This window comes from Pseudovirgaria hyperparasitica (assembly GCF_010093815.1).
Source record: "Pseudovirgaria hyperparasitica strain CBS 121739 unplaced genomic scaffold EJ05scaffold_8, whole genome shotgun sequence".
Lineage (NCBI taxonomy): Eukaryota > Fungi > Ascomycota > Dothideomycetes > Acrospermales > Acrospermaceae > Pseudovirgaria > Pseudovirgaria hyperparasitica.
This window is the reverse complement of record NW_022985556.1, coordinates 1,563,725-1,585,398: the sequence shown is the minus strand read 5'-3', so window position 1 is coordinate 1,585,398 and position 21,674 is coordinate 1,563,725. Positions and strand designations below refer to the sequence as shown.

At 43.1% G+C, this 21,674-nt stretch overlaps 6 protein-coding genes across 6 annotated transcripts; 3 read left to right on the top strand and 3 right to left on the bottom strand.

Annotated features, from left to right (window-relative positions):
• Positions 1-3,449: 3,449 nt before the first annotated feature.
• On the bottom strand, positions 3,450-4,801 carry EJ05DRAFT_538505 (uncharacterized protein; the record flags this gene model as incomplete). Its single annotated transcript, XM_033749457.1, has 4 exons — positions 3,450-3,460; positions 3,509-4,418; positions 4,483-4,547; positions 4,765-4,801. 4 exons carry the CDS (start codon positions 4,799-4,801, stop codon positions 3,450-3,452), a joined length of 1,023 nt encoding a protein of 340 aa, XP_033600746.1.
• A 587-nt stretch (positions 4,802-5,388) lies between these two features.
• Positions 5,389-5,769, bottom strand: EJ05DRAFT_500807 (uncharacterized protein; the record flags this gene model as incomplete). Its single annotated transcript, XM_033747037.1, has 1 exon — positions 5,389-5,769. One exon carries the CDS (start codon positions 5,767-5,769, stop codon positions 5,389-5,391), a length of 381 nt encoding a protein of 126 aa, XP_033600745.1.
• A 1,325-nt stretch (positions 5,770-7,094) lies between these two features.
• On the top strand, positions 7,095-8,701 carry EJ05DRAFT_383690 (uncharacterized protein). Its single transcript, XM_033741249.1, has 2 exons — positions 7,095-7,366; positions 7,425-8,701. The coding sequence occupies exons 1-2, from the start codon at positions 7,286-7,288 to the stop codon at positions 8,520-8,522; spliced, it is 1,179 nt and encodes a 392-aa protein (XP_033600744.1). The 5' UTR covers positions 7,095-7,285; the 3' UTR covers positions 8,523-8,701.
• Positions 8,702-10,234: 1,533 nt separating this feature from the next.
• On the top strand, positions 10,235-12,769 carry EJ05DRAFT_493147 (putative zinc metallo proteinase; the record flags this gene model as incomplete). The annotated part of the gene is made up of 4 exons (XM_033746094.1): positions 10,235-10,570; positions 10,607-10,699; positions 10,751-12,618; positions 12,673-12,769. The coding sequence occupies 4 exons, from the start codon at positions 10,235-10,237 to the stop codon at positions 12,767-12,769; spliced, it is 2,394 nt and encodes a 797-aa protein (XP_033600743.1).
• Positions 12,770-13,159: 390 nt separating this feature from the next.
• On the bottom strand, positions 13,160-14,364 carry EJ05DRAFT_476548 (uncharacterized protein). Its single transcript, XM_033744059.1, has 2 exons — positions 13,890-14,364; positions 13,160-13,824 (listed from the first exon to the last, which is right to left on the bottom strand). The coding sequence occupies exons 1-2, from the start codon at positions 14,266-14,268 to the stop codon at positions 13,559-13,561; spliced, it is 645 nt and encodes a 214-aa protein (XP_033600742.1). The 5' UTR covers positions 14,269-14,364; the 3' UTR covers positions 13,160-13,558.
• A 91-nt stretch (positions 14,365-14,455) lies between these two features.
• EJ05DRAFT_511101 (DUF1744-domain-containing protein) lies at positions 14,456-21,649 on the top strand. Its single transcript, XM_033748226.1, has 3 exons — positions 14,456-15,262; positions 15,309-15,445; positions 15,497-21,649. Exons 1-3 carry the CDS (start codon positions 14,649-14,651, stop codon positions 21,454-21,456), a joined length of 6,711 nt encoding a protein of 2,236 aa, XP_033600741.1. The 5' UTR covers positions 14,456-14,648; the 3' UTR covers positions 21,457-21,649.
• The last annotated feature ends 25 nt before the right edge of the window (positions 21,650-21,674 follow it).

Genomic DNA, 21,674 nt, shown 5'->3' with positions numbered 1-21,674 from the left:
ACTAGTAACGAATATAGTAGTAACGCCCTATATAGCTTAGATATTACGGTAATATTCTACTATAATAGTAACTAGAGATACTACGGTCTTATATCCTCTTCTCTACTATATTAGCTATCTAGCTTAATAGAAGAAGATAGAGAAATAGTAGTAGAGAGAGAATTAACTATCCGTAAAAAGAGGCGGTCCTATAGAGATAGTCTCTAGCCTTATAAACGAGACTAGTACCTTATAATAATAGAGATTTTAATCGCTATAACGTTTTTAGACCGGTTACTACTAGTATTTAATCGCCTTAATATATAGCTAGATAGTAGCCTAGATAGTTTTAGAATACTAGTATAATTAGTCTAGATAGCCGCCGGAGATATTAATCTTAGTAGCTACTACCTTAATTATAATTTATAAAATATATCTTCTATCTATATTATTACGCTAGTAAAGGAAGATATAATAGACTTCTATTACTAACTTCTCTCTAGAGTTAGATAGATAGTATCTAAATACTAGGACTAGGAGATAGCTAAGAAGAGAAAAGCTAGTATAAGTAATCTAATATATAATAACGTGTATATAGAAGTAAAGGTATATTACTTATATTATATTAGACGTATTACTAATTATTAGTATAATACTAGTATAACTCGGAAAATATTTATAGAGCTAGTAGTAATTAAGGCTCTAAAGTTAGTTCTACTATAGTCTCTAAGATTCCTTAGATTAAAGGAGTACTATAGTAGTATATTCCAACTAATCCTACTATCTATAATTACTATTATATATATTATAATAAGGCATGCCCTTAATAAATATAGTAGCGGGTAGATACTAAACTTATTCTTTAGTTACTATAGATTCGTATACTCTCTACTAATACTAGATATATATATATACTTTTATCTAATTATATACTAAATTATATAGAGAAATAGTAAGCGCTAAGCCTAATATAGTCGAACTAGGCGCCCTACTATATTAACTATATTTAAAAATTACTAATAGTATTAGTATTTATAGTACTAATACTAATTAACCTAGATACTATATATATAAATCTATATAAAGATAACCTAGATAACTTCTCTAAAGTAAATATAGATAACTTAGATAAGAGTAAGGAGTCTAAGCTATTAGATAATATAAGTATATACTAAAGTTATAGAGGCTATATAGATACTAACTACTATAAAAAGAATAAGTTAGATACTCTAAACTAGTTAGATAAGTACCTTAAATTATCTTATATACTATTAGATATAGATAAGAGTTCTATACTACTAGTAGTAGCTACGGATAAGATTATACTATCTTAGATATTAAGTATAGATCTACTCTAAGTAACTATAGGAATAGTAAATAATAGTATATATATATATATATATAGTATAAATAAGTCTATTACTAACTTATTATCTCTAGTTATAGCTACCTTAACTAGTAGTCTATCTACCCCGACTAATACTTAAATTAAAATAAAGTTAGATAGTAGCGGACGTTTAAGTCGGGTCTTTAATCTATATATAAAGAGTATATACTTTTAAGAGAAGTCGGATATTAGTATATAGCTAGAGAACTATATAGACTACCACGAGGCCGAATAGATAATATAAAAGAGAATAAAAATAGTAACTAGAAATATAGAGGGAAGTATCTAGTAGAAGAAAAGGTTATTAAAGATAGTTCTAGATAAGAATATCTTTTAATAGATAAAGGATACCTTCTAAAGATAGAAGAAAGAAAGGTCTACTATATTTTATTATAGCTATATAGTCGGAGAGAGCTTAGAATAGTACTATTTAATTTAAGTTCCTAGTCTAATTAATTTTTAACCTCTACTCTCTATTATATACTATCTTTCTAGTATTAAATTTAAAGACTATAATTAAATATACTAAAGATATAATTTAAAATAATAAGATATATAGAGTTATAGAGATACTTTAGATAAAGATATTACTTTAGAAAAGAGACTTCTATTAAAATAGATAGAGTATATAGAGTAGATAGAGTAGGTAGAGTAGATAGAGAAGCTAAAATACTATATACTATTTATTCTATGAGAGTGATTAGTATATAGTAAATAAGTAGTACTAGTAAGCTAATTAGTATTAAGAGAATAACTAGTACTAATTATTCTATTAGTATAAATAGTACGTTTAGTATAAACGGGACGTTCGGTATAACTAGTATATTTAGTATAAATAGAATGTTTAGTATAACTAGTATATTTAGTATAAATAGGACGTTTAGTATAAATAGAACGTTTAGTATAAATAGAACGTTTAGTATAAACGGGACGTTTAGTATAAATAAAACATTTAGTATAAATAGAATACTTAGTATAAATTATATAAAGCCGTCCCGTTAGAATAGATAGTAAGTAGATCTATCTAATAGATATAATAGAATGAAGGAATACTTAGAGAGTACTTAAGAGTACTTAGGAGCACTATATCTTTCCTACTAGTAGTATAAATTATATAAAGCTATCCCGTTAGAATAGATAGTAAGTAGGTCTATCTAATAGATATAATAGAATAAAAGAATACTTAGAGAGTACTTAGAAGTACTTAGGAGCGCTGTATCTTTTCTAATATACTACTACTACTACTACTACTAATACTATAAATAAGAATCTAGATATTGCAAGTATTACTACTACTACTACTACTACTACTACTACTACTACTACTACTACTACTACTACTACTACTACTACTACTACTAATACTATAAATAAGAATCTTATAGATATTATAGATACTATAAATAAGAATCTTATAGATGTTATAGATATCGCGAGTATTACTATTACTAATACTACTAATACTCTAATAATAGATACTAATACTCTAAGAGAAACTTTATTATAGGAAAAAATTATTATTTTAAATTACTTATTATTTTAAATTATCTCTAGTAGCTATTATAGAAGGTAATAAGAAGATAAATAATAGTAGAAACTAGAGATACTAGATTCTAGATAGATAAGATAGATTCTATAGTTAGTCTTATTATAAAAATTAATTAATACTTAACTAAGACTTAATAATACTATCTATAATACTTAGACTAGAGAAGGTATATATCTATAGAGTAAACTACTCTACCTAGTTATATAATATTATTATTATTATACTATATATATTAGAGATTATTATACTTAGTATACTCTATTAATTAATATATATAGATTACTATATTACACTAAATTAACTAGTTTAGTCTCTTAGAGTATAAAGAAGTTTTTTTAGAATATATATATAGCTATATATATAGTTCTTTCTAGTTAAATACTAATATTATTATTATTATTATAAATATTTACTAAGTTAGTAGAAAAGTAACTTACGTCTTTTATATAAGTACTTATCTAAGAATAGCTTACTATAATATATAAGAAGTAAGAAAGTAACTAGTAAGCTATATCTATGTAAATATCTTTGAACTTAAGCTAGTACTAGAGTTATATATAGTAGCGACTACTAAAACTGAACTGGATTAGTACCATGTAAATGATATGGCATTCCTCGGATTGTAAGAAGAAGAATCTCAACCAGACCTAGGTTATTCCCATTTTTTAGTACATTTGCTCCAGCAAAGGGGGGAGCGAGGCTCCAGGAATCAAGTTCAATCGCCTTTTCTACGGTAATATACCCCCTAATGGCGTCGACCCAAGGAAAGGATCTGAACGCTCTGACGCGGGTATCCACAGGCCACGTTCCAACTCTGTCCGCCTTCCAGATGTGGTACTGTAACCGTTGCTGTTGGGTATTCGCAGGGTCCCAGGCAAAAAACATACATTTCCATCCCACGGCGAGTATGAAGTTCAAAGGCCGCGTAGCATGAGCGTGGCTAAGTCGTGCCACTGTCTCTATCATGAGATCTTTCCATCCGTGCGGCGTGTCATGACTTGCAGCTTTACACTCCACCCATAGGTAATCTCTTTCCGAATCCTGAGGGGGCTGGCCAGGTGTCGTTGGAGAGGACGTTAGTTTCACTGCTATCACATCTGGCCTGATCTGTGAAGGTGTCTGGCCCATTCCTCTGTATGCTTCTCGGCGGACAGCCCAAGTCACACCGTTCACATCCTCTTGGGAGGGAAAGTAGATATTAAGAATTGCTGTCCATGCATTCCACACAACATCTTCTTGTGTGTAAGTCGCTCCTTTAGCATAAATTCTGCCAATCTCTTTATACGCAAGGGTTGATGGTGTCCAGAAATGAGGTGTAAAGGCAGGAATTCCAGGATTCGGGGGATAATAGGCTGCAAGCTGAGCAGGGGTGAGATGCTGGTGCTGTTGCTGCTGGTGCTGGTGGTGCTGCTGGTGCTGCTGGTGGTGCTGGTGCTGTTGCTGCTGGTGGTGCTGGTGGTGCTGCTGCTGGTGGTGCTGGTGGTGCTGGTGGTGCTGGTGGTGCTGCTGATGGCTGAGTTTGGCTAAGTCAGAAGACAGATGTGGCACGACGTAGACTCTAGCTTACGATGACATCTTCAGCTTGCTTCGGTGTGCCGAGGCCTAGACTCGTATTATCTGCAGCGAAATCAGCTACAAATGAGGTAATATAACAAATGAAGGGCGAGAAGATCTTGATGGTTCATACGCAATCGCCCGAGTCCATTGGGGTTCCCATTTTACACATATAATTTTTCGCAACAGAGGGAATACTGGCGAAATTTAAGCGGCATAACATAGCATAGCGAATCGTAGGATGCCAGTTCGAGGCGCCTGTCGAGGCGCCTTTCAAGCATCTACGAGAACCTACTGAAAAACAGAGGAGAGCGCAGCAACGTGCGCCGCATGGCTGCGTTGGCTGTGGTGTATCTACGCAGGCTAAGAACCAACGAAAGTCTCAATATAAACGCCCAGAGATGATCGGCGAAACGCGCATAAGATTACCCACTATTTCCTCGAATAGCGCGTCGTTTCAGTAACCGCTCTACGGCCTTATGGCGCCATGATAGCCATTGGAGATATCGCGAGAGGTGTTCGAACATGTCCTGTAACATCTGCGTGAGCCGTGTCATGGTGTGCTGGACATACTTGCGGCTTAACCACGCTGTCCTGTAACTGATGTCTTTACTTCAAACAAGAGTGGTTGAATCGGATTTGGGTTACTAGTCTTCGGCAGTCTTAGAACAGCGGGATGCAAAGTGATCTCGATTTGGCATCCCAGTCTTCTGACGACCTTATTCGTAGCGAAACAATACTATGAATATTAATTGGATGAACAACTCATGGAACGATTGATTGATTTATAATTTGACAGAGAGAGAGGATTTGTTCGACTTTTTGAATAGCTAACAACTCTTGAAACTCATAGGCGACCGAGAGTCACGACTCTAGGCGAGTACATGCTGATTAGGTCGACCGCTCTAGGCATAACTTCCTAGGCTTTGCGACCTGTTAAGCTATCAAAGGATGCAACGAAAGCTTTGTTCCAAGGATCTTTGGCCGCTCGAATGCTTGGATCGAGATCAAAAGCTGGCACGGCTGGCTCCCCTGTTGGCCGCCAGTTCAGTCCAGGTGTTTGATGCGGTGACATCTGTGTGGCAGCCACTGAACCTTCCCACTGCGCCTGTATGGCTGCAGCAATGTCTTGAGCAGAAACAGTCCCGACCACAGTTCCAGATGGCTGCGTTGATGCGCTATTGGCTCCTGATTGCGTGCAGGGGACCCAACGGTTGTTCTCGAGAACGTATAAATGGTCGTTGGAATAGACGCGGCCGTCAGCAGCCAAATACGAGTTTGGGGGCACTGTGTATGACATGCTAGGGCATCATGTTAGAAACTCAATACTACACTATACTAATGATAGTCATGGGCACTATACTTACAAGAACGTAGGCTAGAGAAGCGAGATCTATGATATGTCGTAGAAGAAGCGAGATCTGTAGTGTGTTATGGAAGAAGCGAAATCTGTAGTGTGTATGTTGCAAGGTGGGGTTGGAACGCTGAGCTGTATTGGGGGGACAGGCGGTACTTTATATGATGTTAGCGGTAGTAGATTAAGCCTTTCCAGTATAGGCTAGGGCGTATTCTAGCTATACCTATAACTCTATACTAAGCATATAGCTAACTTATTAATCTACTAAATTAATATATTAAAATATACTAATTAGAATTAGAACTAGTATTTATTATATTATTATTATTATTATTATTATTATTATTATTATTATTATTATTATTATTATACTTAGTATACTCCATTAATTAAGGTATAAAAATTATTTATTACTCTTAATTAACTAAGTTAGTCTCTTAGTAAGTATAAAGAAGTTTTTACTTTTAATATATTTTTATATTTATAGAATTATACTATTAGAGAATAGTAGTAAACTTTTCTATAATAGAATTAAGTATACTCTATTATTCTCTCTAGCTATACTACTATTTAATAACTCTATTCTTAAGTTATATATAGTACTTAAGCTACCTTCTATACCGTTTATAATAGATCTATATACTATTTAGTTAACTAATCTATTAATAGTTATATATATATATATAGTACTAGATTAAAAAAAGAGTTCTATAGACCATTTTCTACTAAAACTTACCTATTTTAAGCTAAGATTACTCTATAACTAGATATATAACTATAGCTAGAAACTCTAGATATACTTATTATTAGTATAATCTTTAAAGCTATATAATTAAAACTTTAAAATTCCTATAATATCTTATATAATTAAGGTTTTAAGTTAAAGATAGATTAAAGAATTCTTTTAGCTATAATTAATTAAGTATATATAAATTTTAAAATATTATTTAATAAGCTTTTAGTATACTATAATATATCTAGAACCTATATTTTAGATTTAAATTTTATCTTATATATAAGGCTAGATATCTATATTTTAAAATCTAGAGAATTTAGTAAAAAGTTAACTAGTAATTATATAAGATATATATACTTAAACTTTAAATATTAAACTAAATCTATAAAAAATTTAATACTACTTATCTCTCTAAATATTTAGATAATTCTATCTAAAGTAGATGAGTTTTAGTGGCAAATGGCCCGTTGGACCCTTTTTTTTACTAGTGACTGTAGTTGATAATACCTCGTATCCTCTCTTATGCCGTTAATGCCAAGACCGCTACCTGGGTAACAGCCCTGGTGGTTTTGCCTTGATCCCGAGGAAGCTCAGCTATTACCAACATCTGTGAAGACGTTCGCATTTCCAAACTGAAGAAGCTCTTACGAAAGAACCCCCTCATTCGCTCTTGGGTTTCATTACACTAGCGCCAGCAGGCCCACGACTGTTCTACTAGGAATCATGGCTACTGCAATCGTCGAACGCATGGAGCAACCTGCGGAGGTGGCCAGCAAAGTGCTGAGAAGAGCCCAAGTGTCCAAGGTACAACAAGCCCATCGACAATCACAGATCTGAAGACTACTAATGTATAACAACACAGATGACCAGAGCCCTCCAGAGTCGACTTGCTCTCGCTAATGTCAAAACGAAACACGGATGGGAAAATCTCAGCATAGACACCATTGAGCCGAAGATTGATATGGAACTGAAACGCAAACGCCCAGGATCGAGTAACGATGCTTTCTCGGACACTTCTTCGATTGTCTCTGGGTCTCGCCCAGCTAGTCGATTAGATTCTTCCCCTCTCGCTGCACCTCTCTTCTCTGATCAAAACGAACGAACTGTTAGGAGTTTTCGAGTCTCCAAACGTCGTCAAATCCAGCAAGCCAAGTACCCTGGGTCGAGCAATCACACCCGGGTCAAGACGCGACACCCAACAACGACAGTACAATCATGGAAGAGTCTTCATCGATTACCCGAGTCATCACCGGTCTATAACCGCCGCCATACCTATTTTCCATCCTCCAGACACGGCCCCAGCCTGTCTTTTGTACCAGAGTTCTCTACAGCCCCGCATGAACCGACTTCACCTGTCATGTCAGAGGATGATGATGAAGACTTGCCTCTGCATTCCTTCCAGATCGCATCAAACATACAGTCGTCCCCGCCGCCACGCAGCCCTCGTACCCCTCCGCGAGCGCTGGCCGGACCCGGTATCGGACGCAATGATCCATTCAGTCCCTCAAGGAATACCCCAAAAGGCGAGGAAGATGCCAATCTGCTTGTTTATCTTGCTACATCTCCCTCCCAGAACCAGTCAGAAAGACGTAACCGCGTTACGATGGCACCGTCGACCCCTCCACCGAGAATCACGCCTCTTCCATCGTCTATGATGTCTACCCCGGGAGCAGGCGGCGGAGGAGGAGGTGGAAGTAATCTTAGCGGGTTTGGCTTCATGACTCCTGGAGCAAACATAAATTTCGCCGACTTCATCAACGTAACTCCGAGTCCTGGTCAGCTCGGTCGTACTTGGGCACGTACCCCCAAAATTGACAAAACACCTAATACTACACGGGAAGCCCGTCGATGCCTCAACTATGATGGTATTATGCCTCCCAGTCCATCCGTGGAACGAAACACCAGCGGCATAACTGAAGGCCTAAGTATGGACCTAGGCGGAAGACTGCCGGTGAATTAATGCAGTGCAGGCTTATTGCCATCCTAATGCCGAATCATGATTGATGACCACATCATGTTAAACTTTGATCGAAGTCTATTGCTCAGCCTAGCAAAGATAGGGGGAATCCTGATGTATTGGACGGAACTGGGAGAACTGATTTACTGTGTACGTTTCTTTAAAGATGTGTTTCGTCTATGACGACCTTTCCTCCCCATGCATGTAGAGTGGACTCACCATGAGCATGGCTATATACGAGGCCAAATCTGGGAGCAGGTGGTTTTGCCGGCTATGGCATTGCACATAGAAACATATCAGGCTTGCAGGTCTCGGCAACTAAGCTGGCTAAATTATCAGTAACAAGCAAGGCGTTCCGCTGCTATGATCTCATGATCAAAGCAATGAGCGAGTAAGAAAATGCGGCTCGTTTGGCAATACTATAGAATGAATAAATTCGCTGGACTTTGCTCGGCCTCCTTTGTGATCTACCTGAGCCCACCAAACGCAACGAATCGCTCCCACACGCCCATTCCTTGCTAACCTTGCCAGAGCTGCACATGACAAAGTTAGACCGCCTGAACTGCAGTACGTCAGGCTCGCGATAAGTCGCTTGCCTCATTACGAGACTGTCGGGAAGGGCAGATTTGCTGCTGATAATAGATGCTACTAAGAATGGATGCTGCTGAGCTGTGGATGACAAGGGCCAATAGGTGTCTGATTGCTGGTCTACGCGCCCAGAAGTCCAGACGCGCGTCACGCGCCGTTAATTGACGGAACTCTAGCTTCTTCAAGATTAGTGGAGTCTTTAGCAAGATACTCTCCTGGTATTTTGCCTTCTATACGTCGATATCGAGATCCGGTCTGCCCAAAGGCTCAGTCAGACGTGGGCACCTGTAATCCGAATCCATAGCTCAATCCGAGCTTAAATTTTGATATAGGATATAACCTTAATCATGGATCTACGCATTAAAAACAATTACTAAGACAGTATAGTCTTAATCCGATTAATTAGATTACTTATATTAGATAAGATAAAGTAGATCTATATAAAATAGTCTAGAGCTTTAGATAGAGATACTATAGCCTTAGTTTATAATAGAATTCTAACTACTTCTATAACCAGCTATTATATCAACTTTATTATTATATAAAACTACGCTACTACCAATGTAACTACGAGGTAACCCACAGCATCAATAGCGGTCATCACCGTTAAGTTCCGCATTCCGGTTATACTGGACCTCTTTCATGGCCTCGAATAATAGATAGCTCTTACCAGTCGATGTCCACCTAAGATCTGAATTATGCTAATTGGCCTACTGGACATGGGACTCGGCATCATGAGGTCCTTTTAACACCCGCTTGCACCACCTAGGCACGTTTACCCGTCACTTCACTCGGGCTTGCCGTCGTTCTGCATGGGCATGAGGTACTTACCTAGGTAGGTATATTTTTCTGTCAGGTCTGCATTCATGGATGCAGCTTCCCTCTTCCTTGCTATTTTTCTACTCCAGGACTTACACCTCGCCGCTAGAGTCCACCCGTACTCGTCCTTCTTGCACATCTTCTAATGGCGCATTCTTGGCCCTTAATCCTTCGACCTTGTCTCTTATACTTGACGTTGATGTTGCATATCAATGATCCGGTGCTTTGATGTCATACCCAGTCACTACCTAAGAACAACACTACACCCAATTGTTCTCCCCGCCGTATACTTCCGCGTAATCGGTATTATGTCGTCTTTTCTAAAAGACATACAGAATCGGTCCAAGAGTTTTCGATCAGAAAAGTCACGATCCGCAAACAACGCAACCAAGGCTAATGGCAGACCTCAAAATGGCAATGTCTCAGCACCGCCGAAGCTGCTCTATAACAATCATTCTACGTCTACACTGAACTCCGCATACGGTGGTACATCCACCCCGCCAAGTACAGTGCCATCCGAGGATTCATCGTTCAACCTCAAGCTCAACAGCAATGGCAGTGGGGTGCCGATTGTACCATCGAGACCGCAAATACCAAGCAAGAGATATAGCATCAATGTGAGTGACAGACACCTACCGAGCCATGTACTTAGACATGGACTAACGAAAGGTTGCCGATAGGGCTCCTTTACGTTACCTTTCGAAAGTGTAAGAAGCCCTACTACTACATCTCCATTTGCGCCGCGCGTGACGTCCATAACAAGTAATAGCTGGGTAATCAAAATCTTCAGCGTATAAACCGGTATTTAGCTAAGATGGAGTCAGGTCAACCAAAAGATTTTACTCGTTTCAGGGCATATCGGCGACCCACCTTCGAGACCCCTGGATGGCACAGTCGTAGTCAACCATCACAACGACTCTACTGCGCCTACTTCCTGGCAGGTATGTGAATCACAGTTCAAATCACTTGTGTATTTGCAGCCTGGGCCTAACAGGCTTCGATTCGACTTTTATTCTCCCAAGATCCCTCAGAGCAACACGTCCACTCCTGTGCATTCCAGCTTCATCAACATCAACTATCTTCCACTCACATCCTCACCACCTCTCCAACTAGCTATAATTGTCGGAAAGGACTCACCGTTCACATACGATGCGGTGCCTGAACGCGTTGCGAAAGAGGGCAATGGGATATATACGGCGGTTCGCAAATACAAGATGGCAGCATACCTATGGCAAGCTTTCACTGGCGAACAAATGAATAGAAATGGGTTTGGGAGGAGATGCTTCCGATTTGAAGAGGAGTGGCAACAAGGCTCCCTCTCGGGTCAAGACTGGAAATCACACATCATGCGCAGTGAAGCGAAAGTGCACGTCATAAGGTCAGGAAAGACTGTAGCTGAAATAAGAGATCTTGATATTGCGCAGCAGTATGACGGCGCAAAGAACAAGGGTGACTTATACGGGATTGCCGCCGACGCGATACGAGCTTATTTCAGCATCCCGAATGGCCAGACGCAATACGTTGCAGCCATGTTCCTTGACTCGCATTGGGACAAAGAAGTTCAAACTATCCGCGGTCATGCTGCTCTTGGGGGAAGTGTCGGCAATCTTCAGCTTGCCATTTTCGGATCACACGCTCTCCAAAGCTACCCTGCATGTCTGGAAGAAGTAGGAACTGCTTTCTCCGACTGTACAAAGACGGATACAAATTACGTTGCAAACGACTGCAACGAGGCCGGGAGTAACTGGGAGTCGGCTAATGTTGGTATCGGAGCTCACATGCACGAGGTTGGGCATTTATTCGGCTGTCCTCATCAGGAAACCGGCGTTATGCTTAGGGAATATACCAAGCTCAATCGTACCTTTACCTGCAGGGAGCCATACTCAACAAGGACCAACTCGCGCGGCCAAATCTGCTCCCAGCAGGACGAATGTGGATGGCACAGACTAGACTGTCTTCGGTTTCGGTTCCACCCTTGTTTCAGACATGAGAGCGATCAGCCACTCAGGGAAGATGGAAGCATACAAGTTTGGTCAGGAGACAGCATTGTCATGGTCACAGCTTCGACTGGCATTACCTTCATCGAGATCTACACCGAGGGTGACGATGTATGCAAGCACTGGATTGACTATGTGGGACCGCGTATAGATGGAGCATCGAGAGATGGACTGCCACGGCAGTTGTCCTTGACAGAAGCAGATCTTCGTAATCTTCTACCGGAGTATTTGCGGAAAAGGAAGCTGAAACTCGCCATGTATTCAGCTGGTCAGTGCAAGCATATCATCGAGGATTTCAGTGTGTTACTGAACCCAAAGACGTCTCGAATCAAGCTTTGGGATGGTCGTTACGGATATAGAGGCGGTAAGCTAGGGTACTCTCAAATGGAAGGGTCTGAGCCGCACGAGGTGATACTGGATAGTGCTATGGTACAGACTAAGCTCATGACAGCTATCCGTGTCTACTCTGGCTTTGCGGTCGACGGTATAGAATTTTTCTACGAAGACGGAGCCAGTCAGCTGTTCGGGAAGCGAGGGGGTAAACTTGGCGGGTCAGATTTCCTTCTGGACACACGCAAAGGGGAGCTGCTACTAGGGTTCTATATGCGAACGGGACTTTGGATCGACGCGATCCAGATTCTCACCAGTCTTGGAAGGAAGAGCGAAGTGTTCGGGCGACCTGATGGCGGTAGTGGGTAAGCCTGTGTCCTTCCATCTCATAAGAGCACAGCGCACTGACTATCCAACAGGCAGTTACTGATTCCACCTCGATCATACAACATCGTCGGGATCTCTGGATCTTGCGGGCAGTGGCTTGATGGGTTTCAAGTCATCATCGCTCGTTGAAAATGGCGAAGCTACTACTTTCAATGACTACTTCTTCTTCTCCTTATTTTTCCCTCTCTTCGGCCATCAGAATGCAACGCTGAGTGGACATAACTGGCGGATGTTAGGAGCGACAAGTCCTCAAGTGGCTAGACTTGGATAAATCTCTCCCAAACCTATGTAGTCGGATCCACAAACCCTCGTATACCGGCAATGATCCGCCACGCTCCCAACGCTTGTGGCTCCATCCAATCCTTGTCTCGGGCATCCACATTCGATTGACAATCCTTTGTCCGGACATATTATACTGATTTCTAGGTCCCTCTGTGCCCAGAGGGATACCCTGATGTTACGGTGGCCATGTCTCCATTATCGGATCGTTATTTCAGGCGCATAACGGCCTCGTCATCCCGGACGTTAAAGTCACCCAAATCGCTGCATTGAAGGCTCCCGTCCGGTGTGACATTCGAACGCATCACGTAGACTCCAATCTGGGCTCCTCAAGGGCCTTTAAAGATGCGATCATATGCATGGTGCAGAGTCTGGAGGTATAACTGTGTATAATTGTACTCATAGCATTGGTATATCCTCCAAGGTACAAGGGATAGCATGTACATCCTAGACTCAGTACACAAATATGGTACATCACATCTCACATTCTGTTCGTTTCGGTTGCACCGGGGCTGCGTTGGTGTGTCAAGGTGTAGCAAGACATAGCGCCCTCGTATGCGATATGTGCACTCACGGATCTCATGTCTGACTATGCATGAATGACTGCCGTGGATCAATCCATACACACTGATGCATGTATTACCAAAATTTGAAGCGCCCAAGACCATACCACCTTTTCTCTTGTTCCTCTTTCCGTCGCTTTCGCTCCTCTTCTTGCTCTGTCTTCAGCCGCCTGGCTTGCATGGCTTGTTCTCGCCTCTCTTCAGCCTTCTCCCGCATGATGTCAACAGCTCTTTTCACGCCATCCTTCTCCGCACGTCGATTATGTTGGCAATATTGATACATACCGAAGCCCACTACAACCCACGTTCCCATAGCGTAATTTGTAGACTTCCATAATGATGCTGGATTCAATGTCAGTCGAGATAATCATCAACCCTCTCCATGAAAATTGACAGGGGGCACAAACCTCCAAAAACTTTCGCCGCAGCGCCAAGAAGTGCACCTCCCCCAATTGCAGGCAGTTGACTTTCTCTTACACATGGCAGGCGATGAAATTCTGTGAAGTCTTCGATTCGTATGGCTTTGGCGGCGTCAATGGCTGTGATGCTCTTCATGGCGTCTTGTGAGGGCCCGGTTGCTTGTATCGTACCGTCGGGAAGCATTACGGTGTTTTCTCGTATATTCATGGGCTTTTCAGGGCTGAATCGTGAATATACGCGCTTCTTGTAGTCTTGCGTGCGTTGGTAGGACGGGTCTTTCATGCGCTCTTCTTGGTCTGCTGCTACAGCTGGAGGAAGGCGTGGTCTTAGCCCTTCAGCGTTGGGAGTGTGAGGGTGGTCGGCCATATTGGTGAATGCAACTATAGAATGAAGTCAGGCGACTGTTGAAGGTCAGCGATCGATATGCAATTGATGATCGTCATTGACTGAGATGGAGCTCTGCGCAGTCTTGATCATGGGCAGTCGGGCGCTATTCTATTTCGGTGTTAATTGGAAATAACACACTAATCCTAGGCTACGCGTCCTCGGGTCGCGTCTACTTATACAAACCACGGCTCTCCTCCTCGTCGCCTCAAATGATACGTTTGTGTACGTTTCCGCGAATACTACTCTCGCTTATGGATGCACTGGCACATTTGATGACCCTTTCGTATTAGCATATAACACTCTTGGTACTTTCCTCTTGATTCGCTTCGCATCGTCCATCCTACCACGCCTTATCTGCTATGGCTTTCCGGCGACAAGGACATCCATACCGACGACTTGGGAAGAATGGCCAGACGTCATACGGACCGCGGAATAAAATAAAGACTGTTGACGCCTCTTCACTTCGCTCTACCGAACTCACGTCACAAAATGAAAAGCTCGAAGCGACGCGTCTCGCCAAAGGCATCGATGAAGCTATGGGCTTTGCCCGGTACGAGGCCGGTAAGCATCGTGTTGGCTGGCTATGTAACATGCACAGTACGAATGTCGAAGACGAGAAGATACTGGGTGGGCGAGCAGGCGTGGATTTCTACTTTATTGGAGATGACAGCGAGACCTTCAAGGCTACGGTTGAATATGACCCATACTTCCTGGTGGCGGTGAAGCACAGCCGAGAGCCAGAGGTTGAGGAATGGTGCAAGAGAGCATTTGAGGGCCTTATTAAGACTATAAAGCGTGTGGAGAAAGAAGACTTGCAGATGCCCAACCATCTTCTGGGGTACCGCCGGACCTTTTTATTACTGACATTTGCAAATGTGAATGATCTTCTTGCCGTACGGAGGGAAATCTCTCCAGTGGCTGAGAAGAATAAAAAGAAAATGAGCGCGATGGAAACGTACGCGGAGGTTGCCAGGTAAAGAGCATGGTCTATTATAATTAACGTTCGCTGACAAGTGCAGCACGAATGCAGGCGTCGACGTGTTTGACGATGATCATGATTATGATAAACGACCTAATGGCATTAATGCGAGTGATTTTATTGTTGATATTAGAGAGTACGATGTTCCGTACCATGTTCGTGTTGCCATAGATAAAGGTTTGTGCCACCATGTGGTCAACGTACTGAGAAGATACTAAAGTTCGTCAGATATTCGAATAGGAAAATGGTACACCGTCGAGGCGAAACACGGTGTAATATCACTCACATGCCTTGAGGATCGCTTGACCAGAGCCGACCCAATTGTAATGGCCTTTGACATCGAAACGACAAAGCTGCCCTTGAAATTCCCAGACGCTCTTATCGATCAGATCATGATGATATCGTATATGATTGACGGGCAAGGTTTTCTGATCACGAACCGGGAGATCGTCTCCGAAGACATCTTGGATTTTGATTACACCCCGAAGCCGGAGTACCAGGGCCCGTTTATGATCTTCAATGAACCGGACGAGAAGAGCCTTCTGGAGAGGTTTTTCGAGCATATAAAGGACGCCAGGCCGACTGTAATGGTCACTTACAACGGTGACTTCTTCGATTGGCCATTTGTGGAGGCTCGTGCTAGCGTTCTCGGCATTGACATGTATCAGGAAATCGGGTTTCGCAAAAACAGCGAGGACATATATCAGTCGAACTATTGTGCGCACATGGACGCGTTTGCCTGGGTCAATCGTGATAGCTACCTTCCCCAAGGAAGTCGTGGTCTGAAGGCAGTCACTGTTGCCAAGTTGGGCTATGATCCGGATGAACTCGATCCTGAACTAATGACACCGTATGCGAGTGAGCGACCTCAAACCCTGGCGGAGTACTCGGTATCAGATGCTGTCGCGACTTACTACTTGTACATGAAATATGTACATCCATTCATTTTCTCTCTCTGTACTATCATTCCCCTTGGTCCTGACGATGTCTTACGCAAGGGTACTGGTACACTTTGCGAAATGCTGCTTATGGTCCAGGCATATCAAAAAGGAATCGTTCTCCCCAACAAGCATCAAGCTCCGAAAGAAGCATTCTGGAATGGTCATCTACTGGAGAGTGAGACATACGTTGGTGGACACGTTGAAAGTATTGAAGCGGGAGTCTTTAGGAGTGATATCCCTTGCAATTTTGCACTCGACACAAGCGTAATCGATGAATTGATCAATGATCTGGATGATGCACTCAAGTTCAGCATCGTGGTTGAAGAAAAAAGGTCGCTGGAGGAAATCACAAACTACGAAGAAGTCAAAATGCAGATCCTAGCTAAGTTGCTTCAGCTAAAAGAAACCCCAAATCGGAGTGAATGCCCGTCGATATATCATTTAGATGTCGCATCGATGTATCCTAATATCATGACGACCAATCGATTACAACCAGACTCTATGATACAAGAGTCCGACTGTGCAGCTTGCGATTTCAACCGACCGGGTAAGACTTGCGATAGGCGCATGCCATGGTCTTGGAGAGGTGAGTACTTACCTGCGAAACGAGACGAGTACAATATGATTCGGCATGCCCTTGAGAACGAGAATTTCCCAGGTCGTTCCGCTAAGAGCGCCCCAAGGTCTTTCAGCGAACTACCAGAAGACGAACAAGCAAAGCATGTCAAGAAGCGGTTACAAGATTACTCTAAGAAAATCTACCATAAGATTCATGAGACCACCACAATGGAAAGAGAAGCCATCATCTGTCAGCGTGAGAACCCGTTCTATGTCAACACTGTGCGGGACTTCAGAGATCGTCGCTACGACTTCAAGGGTAAACAAAAAGTGTGGAAAGGTAGAAGCGAAGCTCTAAAAGAATCTGGCGCCCCAGCTGCCGAGATTGATGAGGCGAAGAAGATGATCGTTCTCTTCGATTCTTTGCAGCTTGCACACAAGGTTATCTTGAACAGTTTCTATGGATACGTCATGCGAAAAGGATCAAGGTGGTATTCCATGGAGATGGCGGGTGTTACTTGTTTGACAGGCGCACGGATCATCCAGATGGCTCGTCAGCTGGTTGAGAGAATAGGTCGCCCGCTAGAACTCGATACTGACGGTATTTGGTGTATCCTTCCTGCAACGTTCCCAGAGAACTTTGCATTTAGGACAAACAATGGTAAAAAGGTCGCAATTTCATACCCCTGTGTGATGCTGAACCATCTGGTGCACGCCAAATTCACCAACCACCAATATCAGGACCTAGTAGACCCACAGACATTCAGATACGACACTTATAGTGACAACTCAATATTCTTTGAGGTCGACGGGCCATACAAGGCCATGATCCTCCCAACTTCGAAAGAAGAAGACAAGAATTTGAAGAAGCGATATGCGGTGTTCAATCATGATGGGAGCCTTGCGGAATTGAAAGGCTTTGAGGTGAAGAGGCGTGGAGAGCTTAAGCTCATCAAGATCTTTCAGACCCAGATTTTCAAATTCTTCTTGGAGGGAAGTACGCTTACCGAGACCTATGGAGCTGTGGCTAAGGTAGCAAATCGCTGGCTTGACGTACTGCATTCTCACGGTTCTACCCTGGCCGATGAAGAGCTTATCGATCTCATTTGTGAGAACAAGAACATGACAAAGACGTTAGAAGAGTATGGCGCACAGAAATCAACGGCCATTACCACGGCGAAACGCCTTGCGGAGTTTTTGGGCGAGCAGATGGTCAAAGACAAAGGCTTGAATTGCAAGTACATCATCTCTTCGCGACCTAGAAACGCGCCCGTCACCGAACGAGCAATTCCAGTGGCGATCTTCTCTGCTGAAGAGCCCATCAAAAAGTATTTCCTGAGAAAGTGGCTTCGTGACGACCCTGGTGACATGGACCCCCGCGATGTCATTGACTGGAACTACTACCTCGAGCGTCTCGGATCTGTCATACAGAAACTCATTACCATTCCTGCAGCCCTTCAAAAGGTGCGCAACCCAGTCCCGCGAGTCGTACATCCTGAGTGGCTGGATCGAAGGATCAGGACCAAGGACGATAAGCTTCAGCAAAAGAAGATGACCGAATTGTTCGACAAGAGGACTCTAGGCGACTCTAATGCAAATACTTTGGGAAATCGTATGGTGGCGGACTTTGAAGACTTCGGGGCCTCACAAGGCACTTTGCTTTTGAGAGGGAAGAAGGGAACAGCAACTAATATTCCGCAGTCTCAGAAGAGAAAGGCCCCCGAGCCTGTTGTTCCCACCACGATCGACCCTTACGCAAGTTTACCCAAGGTAATACCATCGATGACTGAAGATTATAGTGCATGGCTGCAGTACCAGAAGCAAAAGTGGAAGATTCAGAAACAAGCCCGGTCACGAAGGCGTCAGCTCTTCGGCGACAAACGTACTGATGCATCAGATGCTCTTGGTAGTCTTTTCAGGAGTCAAGCCGAACTTCTGTTCATCAGCACATGGCAATTACTCCAAATTCAAGAGACTCAAACACCAGGCGAGCTCAAAGCATACGTTTTGATTGATAAGAAGGTCCACTCTCTCAAAATTATTGTGCCACGGCACATATATTTGAATCTCAGAGGTCAGGGTCTTCCAGATGTCTCTATCGACGGGTGCGCAGTCGAAAAGCTTGTGAATCACACTCTGCCAAATGGACATGCCTCAGTACATCTGTTTAGACTCACTATGAGCGAGCAAGTCTATATAAAGGAGAGCAAGAAGTTTTCGGCTCTTTTTAATCATCCGAGCGTCGAGGGTGTCTACGAAAAACAACTCCCTCTCGGCGTTCGGGCCATTCTGAAAATCGGCAGCATATGTACATTTGACGAGAGTCAGAAAGGAGTCCTTGGCAAAGGTCTCGAACAAGGTTTCGATCTTTCGTCACTACACCGTGTGTCTGCCCAACAACCTTATCTTACCAGCTCACCGCTCGAGTACCTCTATCTCTACCATGTCATTGCTGGCGATAAGCATATATATGCTCTGTTCTCAACCTCCAAGTACACCGCGCATGTTATTATGCTCTCTAGAAACAGAGAAGGACAGAGTCTCCCTAACGTGGACAAGATTTATAAGGAAATGTTCCAGGAGCGTTTGCAGAAGTCGAAAGGACAACCATGGCAAGATTGCTTCGAATATCAGAGAGAAATCAAGTTCAAGATCGTCCAGGTCACGACCCGGCGAAAGGCTCACCTCGAACTTTCAGATGCTCTTAAGAAGCTGCGAGCAGATGAGCATAGTCCTCTAGTCCTCGTCACGCAGTCGCCCAATCACACGATGTTATTGTACGATATTCCCAACATGAATGATCTGCCTGTTTTGCCTCTCCGTCCGGACGAATCAGACAAACAGCTCCCACCCCTTGGCTGGCAGGCTTTTATCGCGAAGCGGTTAGTCAACCATTACCTAGACCTAGGTGCGTGGATTTCTCACCTTGTCGAGCTGTCTCGTTACGGTAATATTCCCCTATGCAATGTCGAAAGCAATGACCCTTGCTTTCTAATTGATATTGCATATGCACGCCGCCTCCAGAAGGAAAAGGTCGTACTATGGTGGTCAGCTGGTGCGAAGCCAGATCATGCAGGACACGAAAAGGACGATATACTCGGCTCACTAGAGACCGTTGAAATGCCCTTAGTTAATAACCCAGGCACGTATTCATCCGTATGTATCGACCTAAACATACGTAACTTGGCTATTAACACCGTCTTGTCATCTTCGGTAATCAACGAGATTGAGGGATCTGACTCGGTTTCATTCAATCCTGCGGCCTCGTCTGACGATAGTGCTAGCAAATGCTCGAATGTACTGTATTCCGACAGTGCCTTTGCATCAGCTGGCATCACTGTCCTGCGTGAGATGCTCAAGTCCTGGTGGCTAGAGGCTGAGAGGGGGAGCTACATGGCTGATGTCATGGTTCAGCATATTGTTCGGTGGGTCGAAAGCCCTGCATCCTTTCTATATGACCGTTCCCTGCATTATTATGTGCAGGTAATGTCTCGAAAGGCTCTGCAACAACTCATGGGCGACTTCCGAAGGGTCGGATCACATGTGGTGTTCGCAAGCGCCAATCGCCTCCTACTTCAAACTACTAAGTCTGAGGTCGGCAATGCGTATGCGTATAGCCAATATATCCTCAAGACTGTTCAAGCTAAACCGATCTTCCAATTCCTCGATATTGAAATTAAAGAGTACTGGGACTATCTCGTGTGGTACGATCATTTTAACTACGGCGGTAAGGGCTGCCAAGAGGTGATAGAGGCGGAAAGTCAGACACTCGACACTATCATGTGTTGGCAACTGGCAACCTTTCTCCCATCTAAGCTCCAGGAAACCTTCAACAGCTGGGTTGCGGAGTTTGTCGATTTGATGCACGCTCGTAAGCGTTCTACTCTCGCGAACGTCGCAGATGGAACACGTCGTCCTACACAGTTACACTTCCAACCGCTGACTGTTGACCCCAATGAAGAGACCGACTTCCTACCCAAGACGTTCTTGAAAGCCCTGACCAAAGATGTCACTAGTCTTCTTCGCCGGCAGCATATTGAGCTCATGCACGCTGAGCTTGCTCCTGACTGGGCATTTCCCAAATTACCTGGCTCTCACCTCAACCTCACAGCTCCAGTACTGCAGCTTGTCAAATCTATCATGCAAGTTCTGAGCCTCGACAAGAAGCTCAATCTGGAAGTAAGAAGAATCCGTAAGGACTTGCTCGCCCTTTTCGACGTTCGCGAATTCAGCTCTGAGGCCACATTCCACAATCCGAGCGCAACTCTCCCAGTCCGAGGGCTTGTATGCAACGAATGCACGGCCATACGCGATATCGACCTCTGCCGTGACTCAGAGCTTATGCCTCTCCAGATCTCGAGCGCAGACTCGGCAGTTGGGCCGTCGATGGCGAAGTGGAGATGTCACAATTGTAATTCGTCCTACGACAAATTGCGCATCGAGGAGACACTGGTTGCTAAAGTCGAGCGCATTGGCCTCGAGTGGTGTACGCAGGATCTAAAGTGTAGTAAGTGTGCGCGGTTACGGGCCAATGAATTTATGGAGCATTGTGCTTGTTCAGGAGAGTGGGTAGCCACTCAAAATAGGGAGGATATGAGGAAGATGTTAAAGGTTTTCGGGAACATGGCTGGCTTCTACGGTTTAAGCATGTTGGAGTCGTTGGTAAATGATATGCAAGATGGGGTGTAAGGGGTATCGACGACCCAGATTCGCATTTTTCGCCGGTAGGACTAAACGTACAGCCACTTACTAGTCTATAGATATCCAGCGTGTTCGAATGTTGTATAATAACACCTTTCGTTTCGAAAACCAAATACTAGTCGTCTATTGTATATATCTAGCTAAGAAAAAGACTAGTTCGAAAGAAACAAAGACTATTAATATAGTGTTAGATCTAGTTACTATCT